Source organism: Oncorhynchus gorbuscha, linkage group LG03 (assembly GCF_021184085.1).
Source record: "Oncorhynchus gorbuscha isolate QuinsamMale2020 ecotype Even-year linkage group LG03, OgorEven_v1.0, whole genome shotgun sequence".
Taxonomy (NCBI): Eukaryota; Metazoa; Chordata; class Actinopteri; order Salmoniformes; family Salmonidae; genus Oncorhynchus; species Oncorhynchus gorbuscha.
Genome location: NC_060175.1, coordinates 46,603,727 through 46,621,440, shown reverse-complemented (window position 1 = coordinate 46,621,440; position 17,714 = coordinate 46,603,727). Strand labels below are relative to the sequence as shown.

Genomic DNA, 17,714 nt, shown 5'->3' with positions numbered 1-17,714 from the left:
CAACTGTACTTTGCCTATTAGGCCAATGTATCTGTCTAACATGGACCTTAGCTTCAAAACTAGCAGAGATCCCACTTTGGAACTTTGATATGTCCATAGAGTATATTATATTCCACAATATAATAAAACATTTGCCAAATCAAAAAGTTTTCAATATTCATGTTTATATTTTTCAATGTTCGTAAATACTTTATTGAGATCAAAATACTACTCATAGTACAGAGCAAGTGCTAAAGCCACCAATTTTATCTCCAGATAAAACATTATGGAGTCTTAAAGACATTCTACGGAACTTTGGCGACTACTAAGTATTGGGCTGGAAGTGTTAATATGTAGTTCATACATGCATAATCTATGAGCAAAATTACTGTTTTACATCAATTGGCCACAAAATCCCTAGTTTGAAAGCGACTGTTTTTCTGGAAGGTGTGCTGCACCATTTTCGCTGCATCTTCCCCGACATGGGTCAGGCCTCTTAGCAATTTGAGTTCTCACCAATGAGCTTCAGCCCCCGGTCATTTGAGTGACAGCTAGCAAGATACACACACAGCAGAACAAGAGAGCAATGACATGGTGCACATATCTGCACATATGTGACATAGTATGCAATTCTTAGGGACCACTTTTGGCTTGTGAGTGCTACTTTAAGAACTACTGGCTCAAAAGTATACAAAAGTACTGGGGAATCACTCCAATGTCAAAAACCTTCTACCAATGATATCACAATAAGAGATCAAATTGCATATTCCACATGGAACTTTTTAATGTTTTCAAATTAGATTCTTTCACGGTGATTAAGCTCTTTTGATAGAATTCTGATCGGATTGCTCTGTTGTCTGCCTTGTTGACATCATTGATGAGAGAGAGAGAGAGAGAGAGAGAGAGAGAGAGAGAGAGAGAGAGAGAGAGAGAGAGAGAGAGAGAGAGAGAGAGAGAGAGAGAGAGAGAGAGAGAGAGAGGGAGGTTATAATAATGTCAGTTAGTCAGCTATGAAGGACATCTCTGGGTTAACATGATTATTAGTCATCAGATGTCAGAGGCTGTCGCATGGAACAAAAATCTCATTATGAAAAAAACTTGAATGTTCTCTTCAGATAGAACCCAGAGAGCACTTTATATTGCATGAATACACATGATTTGCATACACAAACACAGAGAGACTCACACACCAATGCTGATGTTCAGCCACCAATCGCCATTCGCCTAGGGCTAAGCGGATGGCGAGCAGTTCATGATTTACCCAACAACACAGAGGACGGATAAAAGCGTTCTTTTACAGCTCCCTAACCGGACCACTTAAAACACGTCTTTTAACAAATCCCAGAATTATATCTGCATCAAACTGCAGGGAGCTCCATGATGTAATTGCATACATTAGGCAGATTTTGGTGACCTCCGCGGAAGTTAATGGTTGCAAATGTGCTTTAATGTGGGTGGGTGAGGGTTGGGCAGATGGATTAATGACATTAATGTGCTCCTAGGCATGTATCTTAAAATACGTTGAGGCACATCTAAGGTTTATTAATCATTCTGTGATGAGATTAACCTCCCAGTGTCATTAGTGTAATCTGGGTAGATTTACTGGTGAGAAGCAGAGGAGTAGACTGAAAGTCATATCCAATGGAGTCATATCATGTGTCTCTCTACACCCACCCTGCTATAGCATGATCTTAAAAGTAGGGTAAATCTACAGGCTATGCCTAGTATGTAAAGCGCAAACATTACTCCAAGTCAAGTTTATAAAGTGTCAAGAAAAATTGTGAACCCTTTGGAATTACAGGGATTTCTGCATAATTTGGTCATCAAAATTGATCTGATCTTAATCTATGTCACAACAATAGACAAACATTGTGTGATTAAGCTAATAACACACAACATATTGTATTTTTTCTTGTCTATATTGAATACATAATTTAAACATTCACAGTTTAGGTTGGGGAAAGTATGTGAACCCCTAGGCTAATGACTTTTTCAAAAACAAATTGGAGTCAGCTAACCTGGAGTCCAATCAATGAGACGAGATTGGAGATGTTGGTTAGGGCTGCCTTACCCTATAAAAACACACAAATAATGAGTTTGCTATTCACAAGAAGCATTGCCTGATGTGAAACATGCCTAGAACAAAATAAATCTCAGAAGACCTACGATTAAGAATTGTTGACTTGCATAAAGCTGGAAAGGGTTACAAAAGTATCTCTTAAAGCCTTGATGTTCATCAGTCCACAGTAAGACAAATGATCTATAAATGGAGAAAGTTCAGCACTGTTTCTACTCTCCGAGGAGTGGCCGTTCAGCAAAGATGACTGCAAAAGCACAGCGCAGAACTCTCAATGAGGTTAAGAAGAATCCTAGAGTGTCAGCTAAAGACTTACAGAAATCTCTGGAACATGCTAACATCTTTGTTGATGAGTTTACGATATGTAAAACACTAAACAAGAAAGGTGTTCATGTGAGGACACCACGGAAGAAGCCACTGCTGTCCAAAAAAACATTGCTGAATGTCTGAAGTTTGTAAAAGTGCACCTGGATATTCCACAGCGCTACTGGCAAAATATTCTGTGGACAGATGAAACTACGGGTGAGTTGTTTTGAAGGAACACTCAACACCATGTCTGGTGAAAAAAAGACAGCACACCTACATCAAAACCTCATCCCAACTGTAAAGTATGGTGGAGGAAATGTCATTGTTTAGGGCTGCTTTGATGCCTCAGGGCCTGGGCAGCTTGTTATCATCAACGGAAAAATGAATTCCCATATATATATATATATATCAAGACATTTTGCAGGAGAATATAAGGCTATCTGTCCTCCATTTGAAGCGAAACAGAAGTTTGGTGAAGCAACAGGACAACGACTCAAAACACAGAAGGAAATCAACAACAGAATGGCTTCAACAGAAGAAAATACACCTTCTGCAGTGGCCTAGTTAGAGTCCTGACCACAACCCAATTGAGATGCTGCAGCATGACCTCAATAGAGCACGTCACACCAGACATCCCAAGAATATTGCTAATCTGAAACAGTTTTGTAAAGAGGAATGGTCCAAAATGATTGTGCAGATCTGATCCACAACTACAGGAAAAGTTTGGTTGAGGTTATTGCTGCCAAAGGAGGGTCAACCAGTTATTAAATCCGAGGGTTCACATACTTTTCCCACCCTGTACTGTGACTGTATACATGGGATGTTCAATAAAGACATGAAAACATATAATTGTTTGTGTGTTATTAGTTTAAGCAGACTGTGTTTGTCTATTGTTGTGACCAAGATGAAGATCAGATCAAATTTTATGACCAATTTATGCAGAAATCCAGGTATTTCCAAATTGTTTACATACTTTTTCTTTCCACTGTATATTCTTAATTCCATTCCTTTACTTAGATTTGTGTGTATTAGGTATTTGTTGTGAAATTGTTAGATATTACTTAATAGATATTGCTGCACTGTCGGACCTAGAAGCACAAGCATTTTTCTCCACCCGCAATTACATCTGCTAAACGTGCATGTGACCAATAACATTTGATTTGATTTGACATATGCTGAGCACTTGTTGGCTGCTTTTCCTTTACTCTGCGGTCCAACTCATCCCAAACCATCTCAATTGGGTTGAGGTCGGGTGATTGTGAAGGCCAGGTCATCTGATGCAGCACTCCATCACTCTCCTTCTTGGTCAAATAGCCCTTACACAGCCTGGAGGTGTGTTCTGGATCATTGTCCTGTTGAAAAACAAATGATTGTCCCACTAAGCGCAAACCAGATGGGATGGGGTATTGCTACAGAATGTTGTGGTAGACAAGCTGGTTAAGTGTGCCTTGAATTCTAAATAAATCACAGACAGTGCCACCAGCATAGCACCCCCACACCACCTCCTCCATGCTTCATAGTGGGAACCACATATGCGGAGATCATCCGTTCACCATGTCTGCATCTCACAAAGACGCGACGGTTGGCAAAAATCGCAAATTTGGACTCATCAGACAAAAGGACAGATTTCCACCAGTCTAATGTCCATTGCTCGTGTTTCTTGGATCAAGCAAGTCTCTTCTTTGCAGCAATTTGACCATGAAGGCCTGATTCACACAGTCTCCTCTGAACAGTTGATGTTGAGATGTGTCTGTTACTTGAACTCTGTGAAGCATTTATTTGGGCTGCAATTTCTGAGGTTGGTAACTCTAATAAACGTATCCTCTGCAGCAGAGGTAACTCTGGGTCTTCTTTTCCTTCGGCTATCCTCATGAGAGACAGTTTCATCATAGCGCTTGATGGTTTTTGCGAGTGCACTCCAGTAAATTTAAAGAAATTACATTTAGATTTGTTTAACACTTTTTTGGTAACTACATGATTCCATATGTGTTATTTCATAGTTTTCGATGTCTTCACTTTTATTCTACAATGTAGAAAATATTAAAAATGAGTGAATGAGTTAGTGTGTCCAAACTTTTGACTGGTACTGTATATCATTTTTTTTTTTGTGGATTTAGGAAATTCTCCCAAGACCCCATTTTCTTATCGGGTGAAACCATGTGGGGACGTGAACCCTAGTTTGGGAACCATTGGTGTAAATAGATAGCCCTACGTCTAAAAATAACACCCAAGAGAAGAGTGATGTAAATATATGCCAAGGCATCCCTGAATAATTGATTGTGCTACAGATTGCATCCAGGCCAATAAGGACAACTGACATTAATTGCCTCTCTCAAGGACTATTTCTTCTTGAACAGAAATGTACTTCAGACAGGCTATTTTCCCATCCCCTCTGAGACTGTTTACTGGTTTTATGGGTAATTGCTAATCTTAAAGAGCTGTTCCTTCAGCAGTGTAATTATCAAGTAATTACCAATGAGTCACATTCACCTTCTTTGCCATTATTAAAGCACCATCCATCCAACACGTGGGACCAAAGAAACGTAGTTACAAAAGAACCACAATTAGAAGTAAAACGTTACATAGAACATGTGAAAGAGAACGACAAACAGGGTACTTGAAATACACTGCATGTTTGCTTTTTGTGTACTCGGCCTACCCTTATTCAATATGTTTGATCTTCCACGAGTTTCTCTGTCATTTCATAGTATATACTACCACCTACTGGTAATCATGGTGAATAAAGGCTTTCCCAAGGGGTTCCAGTCTCGATCTCGGTTTCCAAATCTCGGTCTTGGGCGCCGCCTCCACCCTTGGTGGACGTTTTAGTTTTACACAGATGAAAGGCCTACTATTGGTTTCTCAATACTGATGACCAGACTTTGCATAACAGGTTTGGAGAACTAACGCAGTAGGTTTGAATAATTAAAGTAGCAGGTTAGGAGAATTAACGTTGAATGTAGGTTAAGGGTTAGGTTTAGCTAAAATGCTACAGTTGTCCCTGACGCAACTCGAACGTGCACGTTTTGGTCCGTACTCAATTTTCTAGCCAGTAGCCACAAACGTAGAAGCCAATCAGCAGTGGTTGAAAAAGTACCCAATTTTCATACTTTAGTAAAAGTAATGATACCTTTTAAAGAAAATTACTCAAAGTGAAAGTCACCCAGTAAAATACTACTTGAGTAATAGTCTAAACGTAGTTGGTTTTAAATGTACTTAAATAAAAAGTAAAAGTATAAATCATTTAGAATTTCTTATATTAATTAAGGTTAGGGTTTTATGGTAGGGACGTCCCAAGGATCTCGGATTGCATTGTCCATTCCACACCGGTGTCCGTGCAATGCATTGTGGGTAGCTATTGGTCTTCCTGGGCACGAAAATGGCGGATACTGACGAGCCGTAAGTAGCTGTAGAAGTAAACAAGCAAGACATAGCCGTTAACTGCCCGAACGATGCTTTCACATCCCATTAACTGGTTACCTGCTGAAAGCAAAGCATGTATGAACCTTCTTTTATTCTCTCTTTTTAGGGAGAAGAAAAGAAGGAGAGTAGTGGAGCTGACTGAGAAGTTAGTAATGAATTGCTAGAACTGGCAGCAGGTTTGAGAGGGTGAATAGAGCAGGGATTAAAACGCTGTCTCGAATAACTCAGACGGCAGCTAAATCCAAATAAATATATAGCTACGCTAGCTAGTTCTAACTAGCCTACAGTAAATATTCCCTGTTGTTATTTGTCTACAATATAGTATCCCTACAAATGGCTGCTTTTAAACCGATTCAATGATTGAATGGGCTCCCGAGTGGCCCAGCTATCTAAGGCACTGCATCTCAGTGCTAGAGGCGCTGAGACAGTTACCGTAGTGTAGGCTTGTTGGCTAGCTAGCTATCCACTTACTGACTGTCAATAAGGTACTGGGCTTCTTCCGTAGCATGGCACCCTAGATGCAGCGATACACGTTTAAACCACCACAGAGTTATAAACAAAAAACATATGAGACAATAAGATATGTCATAAGGTTGCTGCTAGGTAATCATGACTGTACTTTCTACATATGATTGTTTATAAAATAACAATGTGCTTCTCTGCTATTTGCATGTTTGCTATAAACATGTATGGCAGCTGTTTCTAATTGATAAAACATTTATTAGATAATGAAGTTTTATATTCCTCAAATGTCTCCCCACTGACATATTTAGCTGGACTCCTGTCCTGTGTTCTCTCCAGGATGGTGGTGGATGGGGGCAGCAGAGACGGGGGCGAATGGGACGGACGATGGAACCACATCAATACATTTCTGGAAAGACCAGGACCTTTCACTCACCCTGACTTTGAGCCGAGCACAGAGGTAATCATCACAGTGCATACTCAACGTTTGTAAATAAAACAAGTAACAGCACCGAATGGGTTGCAAATAATTTCATACTAAAAGCCATACCAGAGCTCAGTGGCACATCTGAATACTTTTGATTGTGCTGTGATGGCTTCCTTAATTACTGATGAACCTAACCCTAATGGAACTGTTGCTTATTTCCTTACAGTCGCTCCAGTTTTTGTTAGACACCTGCAAAATACTTGTTATTGGAGCAGGTGGCCTTGGATGTGAACTTCTCAAAGATCTGGTATGATTTCATCTCTTGAATGCACATGCTACTCTACAACATATTTTCCCTTTGCAATGAGTGGCAATGTGAGAGATAGACCTGCACACACTGTGCTGCTAGTAATCGTCAGTTTGCGTATCATATCTTTCATGGAAATGTTGAATAGCCTATTTCTTGAGGAGAAAGATACCCAGTGTAGTCTTACTTAAGTAGTTTAATTAGGACACTTATAACAACATTGGTTCTGATAGATATTCACTCTGTCATTTTCCCATCTTTTGGGGATGCTGTGGACCAGGCCTTGTCAGGTTTTCGTCACATACACGTTGTTGACATGGATACCATTGACGTTTCCAACCTCAACAGACAGTTCCTCTTTAGGTCAGATCATTTGCCTTTCACTTTTTTCTACTCATCCCTTGTCATTATTGGTGTCGTTGATTTTGTACATACAATGCATTCGGAAAGTATTCAGACCACTTGACTTTTTCCACATTTTGTTACGTTACAGCATTATTCAACATTTTTATTTTTTTATTTTTTATATCTGAATCTACACACAATACCCCTTAATGACAAAGTGAAAACAGGTTTTTAGAAATGTTTTAAAAACGGGAAATACCCTATTTACATGAGTATTCAGACCCTTTGCAATGAGACTCGAAATTGAACTCAGATGCATCCTGTTTCCATTGATCATCCTTAAGATGTTTCTACAACTTGATTGGAGTCGACATGTGGTAAATTCAATTGATTGGACATGATTTGGTAAGGCAAACACCTGTCTATATAAGCAAAATCCAAGCCATGAGGTCAAAGGAATTGTCTGTAGTGCTCAAAGGCAGGATTGTGTCAAGGCACAGATCTGGGGAAGGGTACCAAAACATTTCTGCAGCATTGAAGGTCCCCAAGAACACAGTGGCCTCTAACATTCTTAAATGGAATAAGTTTGGAACCACCAAGACTCTTCCTAAAGCTGGGTGCCTGGCTAAACTGAACAATCGGAGTTCCTCTGTGGGAATGGTAGAAGCCTTCAGGAGGGCAACCATCTCTGCAGCACTCAATCAGTCCAGATTGAAGCTACTCCTCAGTAAAATGGCACATGACAACCCGCTTGGAGTTTTCCAAAAGGCACCTAAAGGACTCTCAGACCATGAGAAACAACATTGGTACACAAACGGGTCTGATGAAACCAAGATTGAACTCTTTAGCCTGAATGCCAAGCGTCATGTCTGGAGGAAACCTGGCACCAGCAGGTTTGGAAGCATGGTGGTGGTAGCAGCATCATGCTGTGGGGTTGTTTTTCAGCGGCAGGGACTAGGAGACTTGTTAAGATCGAGGGAAAGATGAACGGAGCAAAGTACAGAGAGATACTTGATGAAAACCTGCTCCAGAGTGTTCAGGACCTCAGACTGGAGTGATGGTTCAACTTCCAACAGGACAATTACCCTAAGCACACAGCCAAGACAACGCAGGAGTGGCTTCGGGACAAGTCTCTGAATGTCCTTGAGTGGCCCAGCCAGAGCCCGGACTTGAACCTGATCAAACATCTCTTGAGAGACCTGAAAATAGCTGTGCAGCAACACTCCCCATCCAACCTGACAGCACTTGAGAGGATCTGCAGAGAAGAATGGGAGAAACTCCCGAAATACAGGTATGACAAGCTTTTAGCATCATAACCAAGAAGACTCGAGAGGCTGTAATCGCTGCCTAAGGTGCGTCAACAAAGTACTAAGGGTCTGAATACTTACGTAAATGATATATTTCCGTTTTTATTTTTTATACATTTGCAAACATTTCTAAAAACCTGTTTTTGCTTTGTCACTGTGGGGTATTATGTGTAGATTGATGAGGGGAAAAAAACAATTTAATCAATTTTAGAATAAGGCTGTAACGTAACAAAATGTGGAAAAAGTCAAGTGGTCTGAATACTTTCCGAATGCACTGTACTTTTTCTAATGGATGGTATGTGTATCTCTGAAGGCAAAAGGATGTGGGTCGGCCAAAGGCAGACATTGCAGCGGATTTTATCAATGGACGCATTCCAGGATGCAACGTGGTCCCGTATCCTTTGGAGATTAAGTAAAATGGATGATTTGGGAGTTGATTTATAATAATGATAATAATAATAATATATAATACATTATTATTATAGCCCAGGTTAATAAAAAAACCCGGATAGGTGTTGTTTTACAGGATCAGCCATAGTACTGCGCCCCTGGAGCAAATTAGGTTTAAGTGCCTTGCTCAAGGGCACATTGACAGATTTTGTTTACCTTTTCGGCTCGGGTATTCAAATCAGGACGCTTTCGGTTCCTGGCCCAACACTGTAACCGCTAGGCTACCTGCTTCCCTAATCTACTGATATCCTTATAAAATTGCACAGCCATTTCAAGAAAATACAAGACTTTGATGAGTCGTTTTATAGACGTAAGTCCTGGGATTCGTCTATCCTCGTCCTCTTTCAGATTACTCATTATAGGAAATATCAAGTTAGCTGTATGTTTCATTTTAAATAATTACAGCTTTGTCTCCCTCACACAGAATTCCACATAATAGTTTGTGGACTCGACTCCATAATCGCCAGGAGATGGATGAATGGCATGTTGGTATGTTATTACAAAATGTATTCTAAGTGAAATATAGATCAAGTGGAATGCAATCTAGTGCTCACTTGTTCGAGTACCCTTATGTCCTGCACAGATTTCCATGATCAATCTATAAAAAGCCAGTCCATTAGATATAAAAAAAACTGATTGTTAAACAGAATTTACCCACAATTTATATAATAATAATAATAATATATGCCATTTAGCAGACGCTTTTATCCAAAGCGACTTACAGTCATGTGTGCATACATTCTACGTATGGGTGGTCCCGGGGATCGAACCCACTACCCTGGCGTTACAAGCGCCATGCTCTACCAACTGAGCTACAGAAGGACCCTGTGTGATTTCCCATTCCTCTCTAGCTGTCTCTGCTGGTTTATGAAGACGGGGTGCTGGACCCCAGCTCCATCATCCCGCTGATTGACGGGGGGACAGAGGGCTTCAAGGGAAACGCTCGGGTCATCTTCCCTGGCATGACTGCCTGCATCGACTGCACCCTGGAGCTCTACCCACCACAGGTGTGCTAGCTTTTGTTTTACGTCCAGATGTATCAGGATGGCTATTCTTTTTATTCCGAGATCTAATGTGTTGCTTCCTCTAAATATGTTTATTTTCTCAGATTAACTTCCCCATGTGTACGATAGCCTCCATGCCCCGGTTACCAGAACATTGTGTTGAGTATGTCCGCATGCTGCTGTGGCCTAAAGAGAAACCCTTCGGAGGTATGTACCCAATCAGCTTGTTAACATGCTTATTTGACCAGATATTACTGTGCCTTCGTTTTCTCACAGATTATTTTTTGATTCAAATATGTTCATGCTCCATAAGGAGTGACAGATTTATTTCAATAGTAGTACCAGCCATAGGTACAGTGGCAAGAAAAAGTATGTGAACCCTTTGGAATTACCTGGAGTTCTGCATAAATTGGTCATAAAATTTGATCTGATCTTCATCTAAGTCACAACAACAGACAAATACAGTCTTAAACTAATAACACACAAACAATTACACGTTTTAATATCTTTATTGAACACAACGTGTAAACATTCATAGTGCAGGTTGGAAAAAGTATGTGAACCCTCGGATTTAATAACTGGTTGACACTCCTTTGGCAGCAATAACCTCAACCAAACGTTTTCTGTAGTTGCGTCTCAGACCTGCACAACGGTCAGAAGGAATTTTGGACCCTTCCTCTTTACAAAACTGTTTCAGTTCAGCAATATTCTTAGGATGTCGCAGTTATGCCACAACATCTCAATCGGGTTGTGGTCAGGACTCTGACTGGGCCATTCCAGAAGGTGTATTTTCTTCTGTTGAAGCCATTCTGTTGTTGATTTACTTCTGTGTTTTGGGTTGTTGTCCTGTTGTATCACCCAACCTCTGTTGAGCTTCAATTGGCGGACAGATATAAAATATATATATATATTTAACCTTTATTTAACTAGGCAAGTCAGTTAAGAACAGTGTAACAGTATAGCTTCCGTCCCTCTCGGCTCGAACCAGCAACACGACGACAACAGCCACCACATCGAAGCAGCGTTACCCATGCAGAGCAAGGGAAACAACCACCCCAAGGCTCAGAGCGTGTGAAGTTTGAAACACTATTAGCAAGCGCTAACTAGCCAGCCATTTCACTTCGGTCACACCAGCCTCATCTCGGGAGTTGATAGGTTTGAAGTCATAAACAGCGCAATGCTTGACGCACAACGAGGAGCTGCTGGCAAAACACACGAAAGTGCTGTTTGAATGAATGTTTACGCGCCTGCTTCTGCCTACCACCGCTCAGTCAGATACTTAGATACTTGTATGCTTGGATGCTGAGTCAGATTATATGCAACACAGGAGACGCTAGATAATATCTAGTAATATCATCGACCATGTGTAGTTAACTAGTGATTATGATTGATTGTTTTTTATAAGATAAGTTTAATGCTAGCTAGCAACTTACCTTGGCTTACTGCATTTGCGTAACAGGCAGTCAGTCTCCTTGTGGAGTGCAACGAGAGAGAGGCAGGTCGTTATTGCGTTGGACTAGTTGGACTAGACTGCAAGAACTGGATCCCCCGAACTGACAAGGTGAAAATCTGTCTTTCTGCGCCTGAACGAGGCAGTTAACCCACTGTTCCTAGGCCGTCGTTGAAAATAAGAATGTGTTCTTAACTGACTTGCCTAGTTAAATAAAGATTAAATAAAGGTGTAAAAATAAATAAAAAATCCGCAAATCGGCGCCCAGAAATACCGATTTCCGATTGTTATGAAAACTTGAAATCGGCCAATCTCATTAATCGGTCGACCTCTAACAGAGACGTTAGCATGTTCCAAAGATTTATGTAAGCCTTTAGCTGACACTCTAGGATTCTTCTTAACCTCATTGAGTTCTGTGTTGTGCTCTTGCAGTCATCTTTGCAGGACGGCCACTCCTAGGGAGAGTAGCAACAGTGCTGAACTTTCTCCATTTATAGACAATTTGTCCTACCATGGATTGATGAACATCAAGGCTTTCGTAGATACTTTTGTAAACCTTAACCCAATTCTTAATCTTAGGTCTTCTGAGATCTCTTGTGCGAGGCATGGTTCACATCAGGCAATGCTTCATGTGAATAACAAACTCACATTTTGTGAGTGTTTTTTAAATTGCAGGGCAGCTCTTACCAACATCTCCAATCTCTTCTCATTGATTGGACTCCAGGTTATCGTATTCCTGGCTCCAATTAGCTTTTGGAGAAGTCATTAGCCTAGGGGTTCACATACGTTTACCAACCTACACTCTGAATGTTTAAATGATGTATTCATAATAGACAAGAAAAATACAATAATTTGTGTGTTATTAGTTTAAGCACACTATGTTTGTCTATTGTTGTGACTTAGAGGAAGATCAGATCACATTTTGATGACCACTTTATGTAGAAATGCAGGTAATTCCAAAGGGTTCACATACTTTTTTTGCAACTGTACATGAAGATCCCTTAACATTTCTAACCTGATTGTGTGTTGTATTGTCAGATGGTGTGGGGCTGGACGCAGATGACCCGGAGCACATCCAGTGGGTGTACCAGAAGTCTCAGGAGCGGGCAGCAGAGTTCAGCATCACAGGAGTCACCTACAGACTCACCCAGGGTGAGAACACACATTCTGCAATACTGAATTGTGCTCCTATTCTTGGACCTCCATAAGGATCTGTCTAGGGTTGAATACCGGGAAACGGGTTACTGAGATTTCATGCTTAAACCCACTCCATATCTTTCTGTTAATCAATTCCATTCAAATTGCATTCAAAATAGATCATCCTGTTCAAGATGGTTATATATCTCTCAATGTCCTAGCCTACCTCTTTCAGGTAATAAAGTCAATAGAGTATTAGCTGTATATTTAGCTAAGGAATGATGGGTTATGCATGAGCTTCAAACTTATAGCCTCTGTCTCTTGCGCAATACTCACCTGTGCTCCCTTGGCCTCTCCTTTAAAAAACACCCCTTAGCTCTTGGAGTCCCACGAAAAGCTTAATCGGTGGAGGGTGGGCTTTTCTTATACTAATAGCTTTTTCAAAGACTTGAACATGTAATGCTAAATAAAGCAGCCAATTGAATGCACAGGGTGTTTGAATCAAGAGAGAACGCACGATGGCGGTAGGCTGTAACATGTTTTTTTTACTCAGACCTGTACACCCATATCCATTCAATCTTCATGAAGAGAAGTGAAAGACGTCTGCATCTTATTTTAGTCCTATATTATTCAAGCATTCCATAACAAAGATTAAGATAAGAAAAACAGAACGTTTCATTTCAGAAAGAAAATGCTGCGTAGAAATATGTTCATCCATTCATTTAGCAATGAATAATGCATGTTTTGGCGATATAGGCTCTGCTCCTTCAGGGTAACTCACTGCCCGAGTAAAGCAGCCATATAAAATATAGCCTACGAGCAGTGAGTGCGGTAAGCTATACCAATCCCCCTAACAGGAACAGGGAACCTAACAGGTGGAGGCTGGGGTGGGAGCAAGAATACTGCACTATCCCTCAGTGCTGATGAAGGAACCAGAATTGTGATGAGTTCCAGTATCTTGTCATTGGTTGCCATCATCAATGTTGAACAGAGGTTCGTCAGGTGCTGCCTGTGCTCAGCATGCAGGCAGCACAACATGAGAGGACAAAGCAGTGTTAGTTCTGATGATGACGACAATGTTCCACATATGAGACTCCGTAATGCAAACAGAACTTAAGAGATCATGCAAGATTGAAGTGAAGGCACATTTAGTGTAATCATACGGAAGTACCCCAAATGCCAACATACGGACCGCCACTGGAACAGCATAATGTAAACCCAACACCGTTGCCTTAATGTGAACTCAAACTTGTGCTACTGAGAGAGAGGAGCGATACTGATATGCATGTTTGTTGCCTCTCCGTAGGCCATGAAGAGTAGGCAGACAGATGGATTCTAGAGCAGACTGCATGCTGAAAGCACAGCTCAGCCATGACATACAGTACCATTACATAGCATAACATACAGTATTACTAACGAACCCCCAAAACCACAACTAACATTGGCGACGTACCCACCTTTTCTAAATAGCCTAATGTCCTACTGCAATTGTTCAGCAGTAGCTGATGCATCTGCAGCATGCACAGTGAGACTGACCTGATAATCAAAACCTAGACCTACAAATAGTCTACTTGAGCTGAAAGCTAATCGTCTAACGGTATATTCTGGTAAACCAAAGACCTAATAACAAGAGAAATAGATTACTAGATAATAAGCCTATATATTCAGTGCATTCGGAAAGTATTCAAACCCCTTGACCTTTTCCACATTTTGTTACGCTACAGCCTTTTTCTAAAATACCTTAATTTATCCCCCCCCTCAATCTACACACAATACCCCATAATGACAAAGCAAAAACAACCTTTATTCAGTACTTTGTTGAAGCACCTTTGGGAGCGATTACAGCCTCGAGTTTTCTTGGGTATGACACTAAAAGCTTGGCACACCTGTATTTGGGGAGTTTCTCCCATTCTTCTCTGCAGATCATCTCAAGGGCTGTCAGGTTGGATTGGGAGTGTCGCTGCACAGTCCAGGCTCTGTCTGGGCCTCTTAAGGACATTCAGAGACTTGTCCTGAGGCCACTCCTGCATTGTATTGACTGTGTGCTTAGTGTTGTTGTCCTTTTGGAAGATGAACCTTTGCCACAGAGGTCCTGAGCGCTCTGGAGCAGGTTTTCATCAATGATTTCTCTGTACTTTGCTCCGTTAATCTTTCCCTCAATCCTGACTAGTCTCCCTGTCCCTGCTGCTGAAAAACATCCCCACAGCATGATGCTGACACCACCATGCTTCACCGTAGGGATGGTGCCAGGTTTCCTCCAGATGTGACGCTTGGCATTCAGACCAAAGAATTCCATCTTGGTTTCATCAGACCAGAGAATCTTGTTTCTCATGGTCTGAGAGTCCTTTAGGAGCTTTTTGGCAGACTCCAAGTGGGCTGTCGTGTCTTTTACTGACAAGTGGCTTCTGTCTGGCCACTCTACCAAAAGGCCTGATTGGTAGAGTGCTGCATAGATGGTTGTCCTTCTGGAAAGTTCTCCCATCTCCACAGAGAAACTCTGGTCCCGTACCCCTTCAAACATTCAACCTCCAGCTGCGTAGCCCTTCTAGCACCAGGGTCAGCGCACTCTCATATGTTGTTTTTTGCAATCGTTGTAACACACACACACTATATGATACATTTGTTAAACATAAGAATGAGTGTGAGTTTTTGTCAGAACAGTGACAAATAGCTCTTATAGGACCAATATATTTAGATTTGTTTACCATTTCATGTTTTCACTGTTATTCTACAATGTAGAAAATAGTCAACACAATTAAGAAAAACCCTTGAATGAGTAGGTGTTCTAAAAATGTTGACAGGTAGTATTGTCACAGTGAATGTTTTCTTTTTGTTCACGTGCTACAGGTGTTGTAAAGAGGATCATCCCGGCTGTGGCGTCCACAAATGCAGTCATTGCTGGTAAATGAGTACACACTAAAGGAAATGTCAATGTTTTATTTGGCTAGTTTTATTTGTGCATATAGGGTTTTACGAGCTAGATTAAACATTAGGCAGCATTGTGATAGGACTTTCTGTATTTACTATTAGTAAATAGAAATGTCTTTAGCTAATTACTTTTTGACCCCATTTTAGCTGCTTGTGCCACGGAGGTCTTCAAAATAGCATCAAGGTGAGTTTTCAATTGTTGATTTACTACTAAAACCAGTCCATAAGTACATGGAAGTGCATATGCATTTCACAACAGCTTCATGACTTTCCGCTTTGTCTGCAGTGCCTACATTCCTCTGAACAACTACATGGTGTTCAATGACGTTGATGGTCTGTATACCTATACGTTTGAGGCAGAGCGAAAGGTGGGTTTTCTGTGTACTGGGATTTCTGTGTACAGCTCTCAGGTTAACAATGGTATGATGAAAGGTAACTGGTAATACATCTAATACCTCTATATTTGTTTGAAATGTCAGGAGAACTGTTCATCCTGCAGCCAAGTCCCCCAGGACCTGCACTTCTCTCCCTCAGCCAAGCTCCAGGAGGTGCTCGATTACCTGACTGAAAACGCTTCTCTGTAAGTTCACCTGCCACGTAGGTGTTATGTTTCCTGAATTCTGTGACCCCCAATGTGATATTATACAGTAGTTTGGACTGCGTCTTGGTCATAATGACACGCACAACTGTACATTTTTCAGACAAATGAAATCTCCAGCCATCACTGCGACATTGGAAGGAAAAAATAAAACATTGTATTTGCAGGTGAATTTTCACATTTTGATATGCAATATGTAAAGTTTTTTTGTTCTGATCATGGTGAAAATAATAGGCTTGAGCAGGCATACAAGTAGTTGAATGGCTATTGACTCATATTTTGTTTTGACAGACTGTCGCGTCAATTGAACAGAGGACACGCCCCAATCTGAGCAAGTCACTGAAAGGTGAGGTCCCTAATTGTAATATATGCCATGTAGGTTTGATACAGGTTTAATAGTGTTTCATATTGATGACATTATGCTTACCCAGCCTTCATTACTGTCTATAGTGTGTGCTTCTAGTCCTCTTTGTGGTTGGACTCATTCTTGTAATTAACATTTTTTTCCCCAGAGCTGGGTCTGTTAGATGGGCAGGAGCTGGCCGTAGCTGATGTCACCACTCCCCAGACTCTGCTCTTCAAACTCAACTTTACCTCTTAGGACCAGCATGTTCTCCCCAACATCAAACACCAGACGTCTTTGTTATTACTTTTCTAACAGAGTACCGGGTATTTGAAACGGCAAATAAACTAGAAGTTTTACAGTGTATTTAAGTGAATATGTAAATAAATGTATTTCATATCCAGTTCTCTGACATACTTGTAGACTCAAGTCTATGAATGCATTTGGTTGTGGAAAGCCAAACTACTCCCCTGTCATATTTGATCATACCTGCAACTGTTTGTGATGCATTTGCGTTATATGCACTGCAACCTCTCAAGCTCTCTTACACTGGAGAAAAAAACAGTACCATATTTAAATTGATTTCTCTTACAGTTTCTTGTGAGTTTAATTTATTTTCATTTCGTTGCAGTAACTCCTTCATGGGGTTTTGCACAACCGGAATAAATGTTTTCCTGTACAATACATGTCTTCTGTGTTAGTTCTGACTGAGACTTCAGGCTGAGTGGGCAAATTGTTTTCCTTGTTGTATATCCATTATGTTATTGTGCAAATATTGTAGTGTTAATGAATGTGCTGACTCTGCAATTTACACAGAACATTTTTTGTTAACATCCAAATGATGTCTGTACCCAGTAATAATTATACTTCCAAGTTGTTTAATTGGTGCATGCACAGTTTTGAGCTTTAATGTGAAGAAGGTACTACTCCAATAAATATACATGTATTTTCTGAATATTTGCCAGTCCTCCCAGACTCAAAGGTCAACTCCAGACGCTCAAGCGTGTCATCTGTCAATAGACAAGAGGCTGTGGCGGAAGTTGCTGCTAACCAAGCAGCTTTATAAGTAATGGTTAAGCAAGAATGCCAACTAGAAGAGCTTCAGAGACTTGAAGAGGGCAGTGGAGAAAGAAGCTGAGGCTGTGAAACGCAGAAGAAGCTAGGCTGCGAG

The 17,714-nt window shown here is 40.8% G+C and overlaps 1 protein-coding gene across 3 annotated transcripts; it reads left to right on the top strand.

The window, feature by feature from the left end:
- Positions 1-5,621: 5,621 nt before the first annotated feature.
- On the top strand, positions 5,622-17,498 carry LOC124031431 (NEDD8-activating enzyme E1 catalytic subunit). Of its 3 annotated transcripts, XM_046342655.1 has the most exons (18): positions 5,643-5,761; positions 5,892-5,930; positions 6,587-6,707; positions 6,901-6,981; positions 7,262-7,344; positions 8,947-9,027; positions 9,350-9,393; positions 9,508-9,572; positions 9,935-10,090; positions 10,192-10,294; positions 12,576-12,689; positions 15,522-15,575; positions 15,750-15,786; positions 15,889-15,970; positions 16,082-16,182; positions 16,304-16,367; positions 16,492-16,546; positions 16,713-17,498. In XM_046342655.1, exons 1-18 carry the CDS (start codon positions 5,742-5,744, stop codon positions 16,799-16,801), a joined length of 1,389 nt encoding a protein of 462 aa, XP_046198611.1. In that variant the 5' UTR covers positions 5,643-5,741; the 3' UTR covers positions 16,802-17,498. The 3 variants fall into 3 exon arrangements, with proteins under 3 accessions (XP_046198612.1, XP_046198611.1, XP_046198610.1); XM_046342656.1 differs by lacking the exon at positions 5,892-5,930 and having other exon boundaries at positions 5,622-5,761; XM_046342654.1 differs by lacking the exon at positions 5,643-5,761 and having other exon boundaries at positions 5,863-5,930.
- The last annotated feature ends 216 nt before the right edge of the window (positions 17,499-17,714 follow it).